This window comes from Stenella coeruleoalba (assembly GCF_951394435.1).
Source record: "Stenella coeruleoalba genome assembly, chromosome: 12".
Taxonomy (NCBI): domain Eukaryota; kingdom Metazoa; phylum Chordata; class Mammalia; order Artiodactyla; family Delphinidae; genus Stenella; species Stenella coeruleoalba.
Genome location: NC_137158.1, coordinates 41,661,846 through 41,678,226, shown reverse-complemented (window position 1 = coordinate 41,678,226; position 16,381 = coordinate 41,661,846). Strand labels below are relative to the sequence as shown.

At 34.1% G+C, this 16,381-nt stretch overlaps 1 protein-coding gene across 5 annotated transcripts in view; it reads left to right on the top strand.

Moving 5' to 3' along the window:
* Nucleotides 1-11,345, top strand: part of WASF1 (WASP family member 1) — a 159,019-nt gene extending 147,674 nt beyond the window's left edge. For 4 of the 5 annotated variants that reach the window (XM_079938830.1, XM_079938829.1, XM_079938832.1 and 1 more), the window contains exons 4-9: nucleotides 3,251-3,404; nucleotides 4,460-4,577; nucleotides 6,054-6,226; nucleotides 7,853-8,032; nucleotides 9,148-9,776; nucleotides 10,639-11,345. In XM_079938830.1, the coding sequence (XP_079794956.1) occupies nucleotides 3,251-3,404; nucleotides 4,460-4,577; nucleotides 6,054-6,226; nucleotides 7,853-8,032; nucleotides 9,148-9,776; nucleotides 10,639-10,796 (1,412 nt within the window). In that variant the 3' untranslated portion in view covers nucleotides 10,797-11,345. The remainder of the gene's footprint in view (nucleotides 1-3,250; nucleotides 3,405-4,459; nucleotides 4,578-6,053; nucleotides 6,227-7,852; nucleotides 8,033-9,147; nucleotides 9,777-10,638) is intronic. The other variant, XM_079938833.1, reaches the window with a different exon arrangement.
* The last annotated feature ends 5,036 nt before the right edge of the window (nucleotides 11,346-16,381 follow it).

Here is a 16,381-nt window from a genome sequence, read left to right as displayed (position 1 = left end):
CTCCGTAGCCTCCAGCAATCACTAATCTGCTTTCTGTCTCTATGGATTTGCCTATTCTGGACATTTCAAATAAATGGAATCATGCAATATATGGTCTTTTGTGACTGGCTTCTTTCTAAGCCTAATGTTTTCAATATTGGTTCATTTTGTAGAATGTATTGGCATTTGCCTGATGACTAATGATGTTGAGCATCTTCTCATGGCTTATAAGCCACTTAGAATCGAGTCTCCAAGCAGGAAAGTGGTGGAGCTAGGACTTAAAACCAGGATTTACACCCAGGTTACTCTGAGTGAAGTGGACCAAGTGCGCGATTTTGAGACTGTGTACAAAACAGGGAGCAGATTGTTGGCATGTGGGTAACATGAAATGAGGTGAAGTCAGTGTAGTCATGCCAGATCTTTCTTTTGTCCAAGAAGCCAGGTATCTAGATTTTTATCTCTTACCTCTTGTTTTTAAATGTTGACAACTGCAACTAGTTCAGTTAAAAGCAACTAAGACAAAAATGATTCTATTTTTGTGCAAAGGGCTGGATCTATAACCTGACTTTACATTGTACCAAAAATCTAACAGAAATAGATAGTAAAAATGTGTTTCTTCCTTTAATAAAACTACAGTCAAATGTAATTCACAGTGATGTATAAATGTAAAAAAAAAAATTAATAAAAAGAATAATAAAACTTAAAAAAACAAAAGAAAAAAAACAAAACAGGGTTTAAATGACTTACTGGCCATTTGTGTATCTTCTTTGGAGAAATATCTGTTCAGATCCTTTTCCCATTTTTAATTCGGATTATTTTTCTTGCGATTGTTGAGTTACGCAAATTCTATATATATTCTGGATCCAAGTCCCAAATCTTATGATTTGAAAAGATTTTCTCTCATTCTGTCGGTTGTTTTTTACTGGTGGTATCCCTTGAAACATGTTTGTGTATATTATAATGTATACAATGTATATTGTTATACGTCATGAAATTCTTGAGATAAAAATCATTGCTAATATTAAAAAAAAATTTATGGCCATACTTTCAAATATGTCATTTATATCCAAAATTTCTTTTTTAAATAATTTAAACATGTAAGTTACAAGTACATTTCATCTAAAAATATAGAAATATACAGGCAGTTCTTTTATGTAACAAATAAAAATTAATATTTAGTTTGAAAATACTGTTAAATTTTAACAGGTATTTTAGCATTCCCATTAAAATTGAAAATGAAAATACAGATACTAGTAAATAACTTAAGGTGTGTTTAAGTGTTTTAAAAAATTCTTAATGTGCCAACAACTATCAGAATTATTCAGTTTCCTTTAAAATTATATGGAGCATTGGGAAAGAATTCAGAATCTAAAACGTTGAACTACTTAATTTGAAATTGCCATGGGGATGTTGAATAGAGGAATTTTCAAAGTTATTTTACCTAGATTTTTTAACTCAGTTAAAGTTCACATAAAATAACATTATGAGTAGAATAATAAATTACAGAATGTAATATCAATATTTTGGGATTTTTAATTACCATTAAATAGTAAGTAACAGTAATTTAGAAAGGGTAAAAAACTGAGTCTTTAAACAAAGCTCTGTACCATTATCTTTAATTCAGTTATGTTTACAAACATATTGTGCTGACTTACTGTGTTATATAACACTAAGTAATATCAGATGTCATTGTTGGCAACTGGAAGGGGCTTTGTCACATTGGTCTGTTAACAAATGAGAGAAATGATAAATGAAAGGAGCTGAAGATAGAAAAATGCTTATTACTTTACATGTTCTTTATATCCTTTACTAAGACAGCTTTGGGAAATCAAACACTAGGTTTCATACTTACAGTTAATAAGTGGGGTAGGAGGGTGGCAAAAATTGATCCATTTTGATTGCAGAAAACAGAGGCCACTTCTGATAGGAGCCAGAGGAACAGCATGTGGTACTGTGGCAGAGAGATTAGCCTCAAAGGCAGACAGATCTGCGTTTTCTGTTCTGGCTCTACTGCTTATTAACCATTTTACCTTGGGCCAGTTATATAATATTTTCTATTTTCTTATGTTTAAAAATGGAATAATAATTCCTATCCCATTAAATTGTTATAAAGCTTAAGTAAAAATTAGTGAAAGCATCTAACACTATAGTTTATACTCATTAAGTATCTCTCATACTACTCTTTAGTGATAGTGGGAAAAAAACTTTTTTCCTTCTCTGAATTTTATTTTGGTGTTTTTAAGTCAGAAGTGGAATTGCTGGGAATGCAGTCATGTTGTGGCTATTGCATAGCCAGCCTCATTGCTCCACTTATTTCATAGACCCAAACATTCATGTTGAGTGAATTTTATTTGTAAGGATGAAAGAGATACTATTTTAGGGAGAAAAATAATTTAAGAATTGTTATGATTATTTAATACTGACCTTTCTATGGTATAAGGCATTTGTACTAAAACCCATATTAGATATGTTAAAAAATCACCTAATTTTTTAATATCAAGAAATCACTCTAAGAGTTAAAAATCTAGTATTTTGGTAAATTTTTTATTTTAACATGCTGCACAGTCCAAAAGAAACTGAGCAAATGAAGTTATTTTAAATCCTCGTATGTATGATGGGGCTGTGTTAACTTACTGGAGAAACTAATGTACAAGATAGCCTCAGTCTTCAAGAACTAGTAGTTAATTGAAGACCCTTATAGAACAAGATAAAAGATAAGTGAAATAGACAACAGTACAGATTGCCCAGTACTTGAAAACTTAATTTTCTTTACAATAAGTTTGTTTTAACTTTATAGTCCATGTATCATACTTATAGCATACTTAAAGCATAGAGGGCAATAGTGCATTTAGCCCAGAATGCCACTGATAACTAAGTAGTTCCTTCAGTGTTATTGGTATAAGCTAAATAAAAGTAATAAAGGGAGATGGAAAAAAGATTATAGAAAAAAAGAGGAAAATGTAGGTTGGTGGGGACTGGGGACGGCAAGGAGAGAAAAGGAAAAGGTGCACTTGATGGGAAGTGTAGCATATGCTTCAGGTGTCATTAGAGCCTTAGAAATCAGAGGTTGCATTAAAACCCATCTAATTGGAAAAATAAAGCACAAAATGATGTGGCATATAGTGATAGAACATTTAAAATATGGTTCCTGATTCATAAGCCACTAACAGTCATGACCTTCTGACTTTTAAACAAATACGGTATATGAATTTGTCCTTATGTTAAATCATCTTAGTAAAATAAAACAATACATTTTGGATTTTTGTTTTAGTGTCTTTGCAAGATATAACCATGAGAAAAGCTTTCCGAAGTTCTACAGTTCAAGATCAGCAGCTTTTCGACCGCAGGACTTTGCCTGTTCCATTACAGGAGACGTACGATGTTTGTGAACAGCCTCCACCTCTCAATATACTCACTCCTTACAGGTCAGTACGCTAATAAGTAAGAAGGCCGGTTATTTATTTCAGACTTCAAGTTCAGATATGTAGCAGTCTACCTTTAAATGCTAAATCCCCAAACATTTTTTATTTCACTGGTCTCCTGAGCAATGCAGAGAACCCTCCTTATCCACCACCTTTAGAAAACCTTTGCTTTATTCACTAGGTGAGTTCCCAAGGTTTGGGCATACAAAAAACAAGACTTACTCAAAGGAGTTGTTTTGACAGGTGTTTTTAAGAAAAGCCAATGGCAAACATGAATATGAAGAGACAAGGAGTTGTTATTGTCTTTTTAATTTAATTTCTAATTAGATGGAAAAGAAAAAATAAAGAGTTCAAAATCCCACCACATTAATAAAATATTGTTTTTTTCTGGTTCTTGTCTACTCTTGATCTTTGCATTAAATATCTGTGTATTGAATATGTAGTATCTGTTTTTAAATTTTTTTTACCATTTAAAAACTCTGGACTTATTCAGCCTTTCTTTGGAGTCTTTCACATGAATTGTTAAATGGGTGATTTAAGAGGCACAACACGTGTCCTGAATAAAATGGTATTTGGATAGTTATTTGAAACTATTTGTCAGTATGCAAGGCATTGGATATAACTATTACTATTAGAATGACTATTTGGTGATATTTTTTGGATTTGGTAAGATGATAAGTAAATTAGAGTATTGGCAGAAACCCTGTATAGTTTCTCTGTTCTGTTGTCCTTTCAGGCTTTTCTCTTTGGCAGAATCATTTGTAATTACAGGACTTATAGAAAACTTGGCATTCAGCAGAAGTTAGGGATGAAAATTGTCCAGTTGTACCTTTAAATTATTAATACCAACTCTGAAAAACTTCTGGTTTTCCAGAAGTTTCCTGTCTGATTTGTGAGAAATGTTCTATTGGTGCATATTCTCATTTATTTTGCCAATATTTTTACACATGCTATATTTTGTTAATGTAAGAGGAAACAATTTTAGTAAAATTACTTCTATTCCTATTGCCTCTCTAAGTCTTACTAATGTATATTTTAATTGATATTTTATACTTCAGAGATGATGGTAAAGAAGGTTTGAAGTTTTATACCAATCCTTCATATTTCTTTGATCTATGGAAAGAAAAAATGTTACAAGATACGGAGGATAAGAGGAAGGAAAAGAGGAAGCAGAAGGTATTTCAAAAAATTGAAGTTAGTTTTCATGTATTTGTGATTTGTTGCATATGTGGGACTTTATTAATTCTGTACTTTGACAGTTTTATTTTATTTGGTCCATATGGTCAAATACTGAAGTCTTTATAACCACGCAGAAAGATCACAGTCTAATGGGGAGCAAATGAACAATTAGGTTATTATAATATGGTGTGATAAATACCCACCTAACAGAGAGATATGCATGGAGGGTTTGAGTAGCACAAAATAGCACCTGCTTTAGGGAGGACGGGGCTGATAAACACTTCAACAAAGCTTATAATGAATCTTGACGAGCAAATAAGAACTAAGTGGTCCAGGGAAGAGAAAGGCATTCTGCTAAAGCAGAACAAAGGAGTATTGTACAGATATTGGTAAAGTAGATTAAGTTAATATTTTCTTACCACAGAGCATATCCTAAATGGAAAGCTTATAACAGTCTCACTAAATTCCCGTTACCTGTCTGCTGTATTATCATTTTCTACTTTCTAATAAAGTTCACTTGGATCTGTTTTATTCCATGTTAATGATAACTAGAAATATAGAAGGAGGAAGCAAAGTTGGATTTAGGCAGAATTATGAAGGTGGCAAAGTTTGTCTTTATCATCCCTCTGTTTCTTCTATAGCTATCTCTGCTCTCCCTGCTCTTCCCCAAAATGCCTACATGTTATTATTTTCTGCACTAGACAGTGTACCAGTGTTCTAGCCAGAGTTTGCAGACTGGTGACTGGTAGCCCAGACTATGCCTGCAAGCAGTTTTGTTTGACAAACACAGTGGTTTTTAAATTTTTGAACTGGAATGCCTTAGATGGACATACCCGTCTAGTTCAGTGCAGGCCTCATCTTATATCTGGCTCTTTTTATTCACGTATGTTACCTGCTTGGCCCCTTTGGTTTCTTTCTATACTTTTTCTCCCACAGTTGGAATCACTTTTTGTTTTATTTTTCAAATACCCTATTTTCTGTTGAGTGACAGTTATTATGGTTTAATTGGGTAATTGGATTTTTTTCTAATGTATTGGCTAGCTAATTAGTCGTTTCTCAGATAATATAACCTTAGTAAATTTTCAGGTTTTGGCTAGAGGTAGGCAGTGCCTTTAATTGTAGAAATTTCACTCATTATAGCAAAAACTAATAATGTGGGAGCAGAGTTGATGAATCTGTTTTCATCTGAAAGGACTTTCTGACCTCAAGTTTTATTATGTAGACATACTATTTTTATCTGATACATCAATTTCATTTAAAGGTTAAAAAAGCATTCGAAAGTGGGATTACAAACAAACTAGCTAAGATTTAACTCTGAATGCACAAATGAACTGTATCTCTGTTACTTTTACTATATTATGATGACATTGTCTTTTTCAATACTGATGTTAGAATTCTATTTTCGTTGTTATAACCTCTTTTTAAAAACGTAGTACTTCAGCATTTGGCTTTGTTTCAATACATCTGTTATAGCAGAAAAATCTAGATCGTCCTCATGAACCAGAAAAAGTGCCAAGAGCACCTCATGACAGGCGGAGAGAATGGCAGAAGCTGGCCCAAGGTCCAGAGCTGGCTGAAGATGATGCTAATCTCTTACATAAGCATATTGAAGTTGCTAATGGCCCAGCCTCTCATTTTGAAACAAGGTTTATTTTCTTTTGTTTGTTTTTTTAAACAAAATTAATGGTAAAACACTGGCTTTATTTCTAATATCTATATGTCTAAGTCTTAGGTCCTGAACTGTTGAATTGACAGACTCTGTTCTATAAGTATTGAGTTGATTTTGAAACCCTGACCATTGTGAGCCTATTGAAGTCTGATCTTGGGCAGATCATTTTTGTACCCGGACTTCAGTTTTCTCATCTGTAGAAAGAAGTGGTTGGAGTAGATGATCTTCGATGTTTTAACTTTCATATGAGGTCTCAGCTCACTCTCAGTAGTTCAGGCAGAGTCTGTTAGAATTTCATAATAGAGTAATGGGGTCTGGATTTTTTTTTTGAAGTATTATTGATTCACTGCATATAAAATAGGAGTTGGAAGGGGGTTGTATTTTGTTCCTTTTTCTTTCCCCTGACTTCCTTTCTATGCCACATCTTCCACCTCAGATATATCAGGACTTTCAAAACAAAATTACTCATCCCCTTTTGCAGAAATATGCAATAGGTCCTTTTCCTTTCTCAGTGGCCAGGGACCCTATCTAACTAATATGCAACCCTAACAAACATTATACTAGCATCTCTCTGTGAAGAGATTTGTGTACAGTTGATTATAGTTATTATTATATGTTTTATAGTTATTGATTTTTGAATGGAAAAGAACTTAAGACTTCCTTTCGAATAATACATGTAAATTATTGGGTCATAAGTGTAAATTATTTTGGCCTATTTTAGGAGTAATATACATATAAGGTACTATCCATATGTAGTACTGAAAGAAAGAGACTGAAAGGATTGATTTTTTAAAAAATTAATAATCTGTAGACAGACATTTATTTCTAATCACTGTTAAGTGATTGAGGTATTGAGCCTACCCAGTTGTGTAAATATAATAATTTCTAACTTGCTTTGTACACATCTTTTAAATCCAGCTTTGTCTCCAGCATGCACTACAGTCAGTAAATATTTATGTCTTCACATGCTCAAGGTATCTAAAATTTTGCTTACATCTGACTTAAGTCACATGTTATTATGTTACGCAGCTATTTTCTGAGTACCCTAGCACCTTTGAAAACAGCAAAAAGACAAAAACAATGTAGTTAGCCATGTCTGTGCTACTGGTATCACAGACCTATCTCCCTTGGGTGCCAGACACTTGGAAGTCATTTAGGTTTAAAAGAACAGCAGGATATTCTGGTGGTAGAAAATTCCAGTTTTCATATTCTAGCTTGTTGTCATTGGCATCTTATTGTAAAGAAAAAAATTAAATAGAGGCAGATAGCTTTGAACACAATTGGCTGAAAGTTATTTTCTTTTCTTGTTTATCAGATTATGAAAGTAATACTTTTCACCCTTGTGAATTGAATTAGTATTATATTATAAAATAATAAAATAACTGAAGGTCATCATAATAACCTGAATCAGCAAGGAAAGGTTGCGTTGTGAGCAGCATTCTGTGTTTTAAAAGCAGGATGAATGTAATAAATTTCTGAAAGAAGTTTCTTAAAGTAGTTAAAATATTGGCATTCAAAGGATAAACCTTCAATATCTCATGTAGAACATTTTACTTCACCAATAATTCAAGAAAAATACACTGATACTGTATGTATTTTTTAGACCGCAGACATATGTGGATCATATGGATGGATCTTACTCGCTTTCTGCCTTGCCGTTTAGTCAGATGAGTGAGCTTCTGACGAGAGCTGAGGAAAGGGTCTTAGTCAGACCACATGAACCACCTCCACCTCCACCAGTGCATGGAGCAGGAGATGCAAAACCCATACCCACCTGTATCAGGTATGTCAGAACAAGCACATGATGTTTCATCTCAGATGTTGGTAACCTTTTTCTTTAAAGGCCCATATAATAAATGTTTTCGGCTTTAGGACATATGGCTTCTGTCACAACTACTCAACTCTGCCATTGTTGAATGAAAGCAGCCATGGACTATACATAAATAAATGAATATGTTTGTGTTTCAACAAAACTTTATTTACAAGAACAGGGATCGGGTCAGATTTGATCCGTAGTTTGCCAGCCTCTCATAAGAGCTGACACATTCTCTTGGGAAATTTTAGCTAATGATAACTTAAAGATTAAAGTGTGTTTCATTTTATTATAGCTTTGTTATCAAGCACATGATCTGCAATATATTAATAAAAATTAAGAATTTTTGGTATGTGGTTAGGGACAAAGAAATGGGAACCAAAGACTTGATTATAAATGTTAATTTAATATTAGGGGAAATACTCTAAGAATTTGAGAGAGAATAGGCAATTGCTCATAATAATCTTTTAGTAAAGCTTTTTGAAGTTTCATTTTGTCCACTGTTATCCACATTATAATTTTTTTTCATAGAGAAATAGAGATCAGCTTTACAATTTCCAGTTAAAAAGATCAATCTTATATTACTGACTCATTTGATGTTCCATCCTCAACAAGGAAGAGGGGCATAAATTTCCTTTTGTGGTTTGTAATTAGTTGTCATTGATTTAACTGAAATGACATATAATGAGTCTTAATAGCTTCAATACAAATACAGTATTGTTTTGGCCACAGGTATAGCAATACAAATGTTGTAATATGATAAATGTTGAGTCATTATGAAGACTCATATCCCAGTGTAAAACTGAGCATTTTATCAAAGGAAGGATAAAATGCTCGAGTGGATATGAAAGTTGCATGAGAGGATGAGATCGTTTAGAATATTATAAATCAAAGCGCCACATATTGATTTTCTTGCTAGTGTACTTTTAGTTCTCATTTCATTCTAAATATTGCTGAAGAATTTTTAATTTTTATAGGAACATGTTAATGCCTCTACCTTGATAGAATTACTGGTAGCCATTTATGTTTTGTGTGGTTAGTTTTTTCTCTTTAAGTAACTTGCTGGGATCTCTTTATCATTTCAGTTCTGCTACAGGTTTGATAGAAAATCGTCCTCAGTCACCAGCTACAGGCAGGACACCTGTGTTTGTGAGCGCCGCCCCACCACCTCCTCCACCACCTCTTCCATCTGCCTTGTCAACTTCTTCATTAAGAGCTTCAATGACTTCGACTCCCCCCCCACCAGTACCTCCCCCACCTCCACCTCCAACCACTGCTTTGCAAGCTCCAGCAGTACCACCGCCTCCAGCTCCTCTTCAGATTGCCCCTGGAGTTCTTCACCCAGCTCCTCCTCCAATTGCACCTCCTCTAGTACAGCCCTCTCCACCGGTAGCTAGAGCTGCCCCAGTATGCGAGACTGTACCAGTTCACCCACTCCCACAAGGAGAAGTCCAGGGGCTGCCTCCGCCCCCACCACCACCTCCTCTGCCTCCACCTGGCATTCGACCATCATCACCTGTCTCAGTTGCAGCTCTTGCTCATCCTCCCTCTGGGCTACATCCAACTCCATCTACTGCCCCAGGTCCCCATGTTCCATTAATGCCTCCATCTCCTCCATCACAAATTATACCTGCTTCTGAGCCAAAGCGTCATCCATCAACCCTACCTGTAATCAGTGATGCCAGAAGTGTACTTCTGGAAGCAATACGAAAAGGTAATTTTCTCAAGAGCCGTTAAAAGCATTGCAATGGTAGCATTAGAACTTTTCTAAATATTGGAGACAATAATGTTTTCTTCATTTATAAAAGTTTAGATGCTCATGTTTTTGTACAAGTGATCTTTAGAAAGTAAAGCTATGTTCAATTTATATTTTAAGTCTTTTTCAAGAAAATATGTCACATTAATCATTTTATTTTCATACTTAGTAGGTGTTCTTGAAATGTTTATTGAATGAATGAGAAATTAAAAGTATCAGACTTAAATGTTATAGAAAATTTAGTTAAAACCCTTTGTAAATATTATATTCAATATATATAACTCCTTTTAAAATGGTGTTTTCTTCAGTGTTAAGGCTGTCCATTTGATATGTAAGTGACACTTGCTTTACCAATACCTTTAAAGGATTAAGGTTCCTACCTTAGTAACAAAGGAACAACCTGTCACATTCATTTATTTATTCAGCCAACGTTTCCTACTATATGCCAGGCAGTAACAGTATAGAATGAATAATAGTGCCTTTCCCTCAAGTACTGGGGAGAACAAAGCCACAGAAAATATGCTCAACGATGTTTAATTTATTTGACCGTAGAGGTAACAAACAAAAGAAATGTATCACCTGGTTAACTTTAGGAGGTGGTGAGTAGGGAAGCACAATAGACCATAATGGCTAAATAAACTATAGACATCTACTGGGGTATGTGGTAAGTTTCATCAAATCTTCAAATTCTTTTTAATAGATCTTGCTTTTTATTTTCCTGTTAGTATTTCTCATGTGTATTTGAATTTATTCGATTAATAATATCTAATAATATCTAGTATTTTGGTTTACAATGAATGGTTTGGATTTACTATATCAGGTATTCAGCTACGAAAAGTCGAAGAGCAGCGTGAACAGGAAGCTAAACACGAACGCATTGAAAATGATGTTGCCACCATCCTGTCCCGCCGTATTGCTGTGGAATACAGTGATTCAGAAGATGATTCAGAATTTGATGAAGTAGATTGGTTGGAGTAAGAAAAAAATGCATTGATAAATATTACAAAACCGAATGCAAATGTCCTTTGTGGTGCTTGTTCTTTGAAAATGTTTGGTCATTCCAGTGTTTTGCTTTCTTTTCCTTAAGGTAAATAACCCTTTTCCTCCATAATTTTTGATTTCTAAGAAAAATATTAGCATACATTTCAAACTAAATGTTTTACAGTGGCTTATCTTTTTTTATTTTTCCCTGAAAAGGCATCATTTGGTCAAATAAACCACTAAGTATTAAGCATGGACAGCTGTTATTAGAGTAGCTGATTCAGTTTTTTGATATATCTTAATTGTGCACTTTGTGAATTTTAATTTAAAGAGAGCAACTGAGATTAAAAATCTTGAGGGCAGCTGTATCTGTTAATGAGCCTTATTCCATTTCCTGACGTTTTAAAAGAAGAAACACTACCTTTATATGAATACACTCAGAAAGTACATTTAGCTTGTAGTATTGAATTCTCTTAAAGGAATGCTTGAATTTTTAATTATTGTTTTATTGTTTTAAAATACTTGCCTTATTTGAATGTTTAGCAGTATCCCCTTCCTACTTATATATTGTGTGGTACAATTTTGCTTGCCTATAAGAGTTTAAAAATTTTCCATGTGAAATACTCTGACATAAACCATGTAACTTACATAACTGTTAAGAATAACAGTCTGATTTAATAAATGGTTCATTTTAAAGGTTCATGGGTGTTACCTCTTTGAATAAAACTTTCTGATAGTTTATCAAATAATATAAAGTAGGCTCTAAATAGTCAATGAAAAAGTTAAAAAGTACTTAAGCTGTATAATTTCCTCTTAATTGTACAGACTCATATTGTCTAGTGCATAAGGTAGCTTTTATGTCATTTTTTCCTAAAGTCAAAAGTCAGTATTTTTCAACTCCTTATGCTCTTAAATTAAAATCTCAACTTGCTCTCTAATTGCAGCACATCTTGACTTCAGTTTAACAGCATTCTTGAAATTATGTTTTGCAATGATAAAATTAGTTGTTAATGTTTACACAGTCCAGATTCAGGGATGAACGAGAAGCAGCATCAATATCAGATTATTTAGTATGAAGAAAAGACTAAATGAGGCTTTGGTAGTTTGACTATAAAAGTGACTGTAATCTTCATCCTTGCTTCTATCCCATGAATAGAGGGATCCCTCTATCCCAGCTACTCCCATCAAAAGATGGGTTCTGTTACCACCCGCTTTGAATCTGAGTGTCCTGAGACTTGTTTTAGCCAAAAACATGTGGAAAAAGTAAGCTCAGCCGAGCCTGCTAGAAGTTCAGAAACCTTATGCAGAGAACTATCCCAAGTGAGGCCAACTTAGATGAGCCAATTGCAAGCTCACCTGCTGGCTGACTGTAGACAGATGAGCAAGCGTAGCTAAAATTAGCCCAGCCCAGAAGAACTGTTCAGCTGACCTATAAATTCATGAGTAAAAGTAAATGTTTATTGTCTTACACCTAAGTTTTGAGGTGGATTATTTCACATAGCATTGTGGCAATAGATAGCTGAAACATGAGGTCATTGGTAACCTGCTAATTTGAGGGGGTTTTAGGTAGCTAACTAATGATCTGTAATCCTTGTAGAAGAGGAATGATGAACTAAGTCCTCCAATAGCAATACGGTTTGGACATAAAAAACATTTCCCAATGGCTTTAAAAAAAGATTTGCTTTTAGGTAGATTTGCCTAGACCTAGAACAAGAGATTAGATAGCCATTTGAGTTTCCTTCCCACCTTACAAAACTGTATATTGTTGAACTTAACTCCAGAAAATATACCAAAATTTAAAGTTTGTCTTTCCAAGGTGCTTATGATCAAAAAGCAGTAGCTAGTAGATAGTTTTTGTAAAGCTCAATTGTGGCCAGGTAACTAAAAAGGGAATGATACTGGTATTGGTGCAGTTAAGGGAGATACAAAAGGAAATGGTTGAGGATTTCTTTTTGTCTTTTTTTTTTTAATTTTTATTTTATATTGGAGCATAGTTAATTAACAATGTTGTGTTAGTTTCAGGTGTACAGCAGAGTGATTCAGTTATACACATACATGTATCTATTCTTTTTCAAATTCTTTTCCCATTTAGGTTATTGAAGACTATCGAGCAGCGTTCCTTGTGCTATACAGTAGGTCCTTGCTGGTTATCTATTTTAAATATAGCAGTGTGTACACGTCAGTCCCAAACTTAACAATAGAAGTGGATCTGTTGTAAAGCCTGGAAGTGTATATCCTAAATAGTTTATGATAGTTTTTTTTGTTTGTTTTTCAGAACATTCTAGAAGATAAGAAAGTGCCCACAGGCTGAAGAGGCCATACATGTAGTATTTATTTTAAAATCAAAATAACTTTTCAGTCTAGTATTCAACTTACCTTGATGAGAGACTTTTGGAGCAAATCATTCAGTAGTTAATTTTAATACCCTAAGAAGAATGAAAGTTACTGGGTAATGACTATTTTCTTTCTTATTGAATTATGTTACTGTTCCACAAGGTCATGCATAAGCATAGAGTCAGAAAAAATTAATTACATATTGTGAAGAAATAATTGGCTTCACTTGTTATGGTTGAAGTCACCCATTTACCTCCATATTACCAAATCTAACAAACACTGTTTAGTTTTTAATTTATTTGATCTTCATTTTCTGCATATACTCTACCTCCTTGAAACTGTCAGTCCCTCTGACATTCTTTTTTTTTTTTTTTGTAACACTGTTCCTTCCCCTTCCCAATAATGGTGGGACAAAAGAAGGGGAGGAAAATACTTAGCAGCAGTGGAATTTGGGATGAAATTCAGTCACTATGGAGGGAAAGGAAGTGTGTCTATAACTTTTCCTAAGTAAGGGATATTTGTAAGCTGCAGATTTATGAGGTGTTTTAAGCTATAACTACTACTTTTCATAATTTATAATCTATTTGGGCAGATGAGATGACTTCTGAAGCATTTTCATATTATAAATATGTATTAAAGATAAATAAGAAAAATGTTCATTTCAGTTGTGTTCTGTAAATTATGAGACACTACCCTTTATTTCCACTTTTAAAAATCCCTACCCTTTTTCTTCAACAACAATCTCACATCCATATTTTCATGAAGTCTTCTCAGATCACCACAACTACAGTTCATATTCCTTTTCAGTTTCTCTAATTCTTTTATAGGCTTTCTTCAAGTGATACTTAAGCCATTTTGCATCACAGTTATTAACTACTCGAGCTTGCCAAATCGGTAACTCACAAGACAGCAGCGGCCTTGTCTTAAACAGGCAACTCACAATATCTCTTCTTGTAAACGGGTTCGGAAATATCTTTTTTGTTCTGTCCACTAAGACTCTTAAAATAATATCTTCCTAGACACTGCTCCTGCTTAAAAAAATTTCCTCTGCTGATCTCAGTAATAGAGTTGACATAAAACTAGTCCTAGCTTCATAAAAACTCTGTGCATGCACGCACACGTGCGTGTGTGTGTGTGTGTGTGTGTAATTTAAGAAATGGAAAGCATAGAATCGCCCCTTCTGGCCAAAAGGTGAAAGTTATTAATATTTCTGAAGTAATTTATTAATGCAGGGAACAAAATTGATCAAATGTTTTAATTTAATAGGAATTCTCATGAATGACTTTCAAAACATAGCTTTGACTTTGACTTTAGTAAACATACCGCTGCTGGGTTTTTTGTTGGTTTTCACTCTACTACATTTATCTTGACCCCATATTTTTATTTTTCTGAAAACTACCTCCCTAAACTGAAGCAAGCATAAATTATTGAAAGCTCCTAAATAGTCCAATAAATTCCTTTTGGAATTCATGATCTCTATGTTAACTACTTAATAAATAAGTGCAAATAAACCAATGCAGGATATTAATCATGCAATATCAGGATTTAAAGGTGGCTTTGCTGCATTGAACTAATGAAAATGAAATATCAAATTATGGTATTTCTAAATTGTGTCATATAACTATAGTTAATAGAAATCATCTTACTGAAGCCAAACAGAAGGCATAGAACCCTTGTAATACAAAGAATAAGTCTTTTCCTCCCTTTATTCATTGCTGTACTAAGAACAAATTTATTTATGTTCTCCATGACTTGGCTGTAGAATGCATCAGTAATCTCTGTTGCTTTTCAAGTCTGACAGCCAGGCTCTGAATAAAGAATGAATACCAGCCTTGAATGAACATTTCAGGCACTTTTTTTTTTTTTTTTTTTACAGACTAGTTATCAATATCTTTTCTCATTATTGTAAGGCCAGCTGCCCTGACTTTCTTTCTTTAGAAAAAAAAATTTTAAAGACAACTGAGCGTGTATTGAAGTCATTTTCCTCAGGATATTTATACTCTCTTCTTTTTGCTATAATAGATAAATTTGTTTAGTGATAATGATTTTGAATATTTTATAGTCTATATAAATATGTTCCTTGTGTATGTGTCTGTGTAATACTCAAAGACTTCTTGATAGATTTCTTATTTATCCATCCTGCCTTTAGGCTAGCTGTTTCAATACTACTCTCTTGATATAGGACATTGATGTCTCCAGGAGTAATAAAACTACAGCTTTCTGGCCTGGAAGCAATACAGAAGACACAAGAGTCATCAAATCACAATCTGTCTTCTATTGTAACAGCTTCCAATATTACTTAAAAGTATCTATTTCATTCTTACCTATGAAAGCCATGAAATGTTATACTTGACTTTAAAGAAAACCTATAGCAACTTTTTATCTAGACCACACCAGATAAAGGAGCACACCTATTATTAATGATTTCTTTTTCTTTTTCTTTTTACATTTATTATATTTCTATTTATTCAGCAAAAATTTTTGATGCCTGCAGTTATTCTGCTGGGTATTGGGGATACAACAGTGAATAGACAGAGGCCTACTTTCTGAGCATACAGATAAATTAACAAAGAACAATGAATGTTATGTTAGGGAAGCTCCTAGCACAGACACCAAACCTAGTCTAGGCAGTCAGGAAAGGCCTCCAAAAGGAAATAATATTTAAAGTTTGAGGTGGCCTAGGCAGGCGAATGTTGAAGTGAGGGTGGACAGTCTCCCAGGCAAAGGAAATAGGAGTGTGCATGTCTGGCAATGCTTGATGCAAAGCATACAAGGAGTGGAGTAACTAGAAATGAATTAGAAAGGTAAGCAAGAGCAAACCATGAGAAGGTCTTAGGAGCTAAGAAGGTAATAGGTAATATTACCTTGAGAAGGTAATAGGAGCTCCTGTTAGGGAGCTTGCATTATATTCTGTGGGCAGTAAAATTGAGGAAGTGACATCAGAGTAGCATTTTGGAAAGATGATTGGCAGCTGCAAAGTGGTAAATGAGTTAGAAGTACACTTGGAGGTCGAGACCAGTTAGGCAGGTACAGTAGATGACAGATAATAATTGGGGATGATGGTGACAGAGGAGATAGTTAACGAAATAGGTTCAGGAGATATTTAGGATGTGGAATACACTGAACTTGGTAATTGGAGAGGAAGGAGTCAAGGATAATTTCCAGAGTCCTAGCTTACTGATATAAAGACCATTAAGAGGAAGAACAGGTCTGGGAGGATGAGTAATGCAGTTTGGGACATAAAGCAG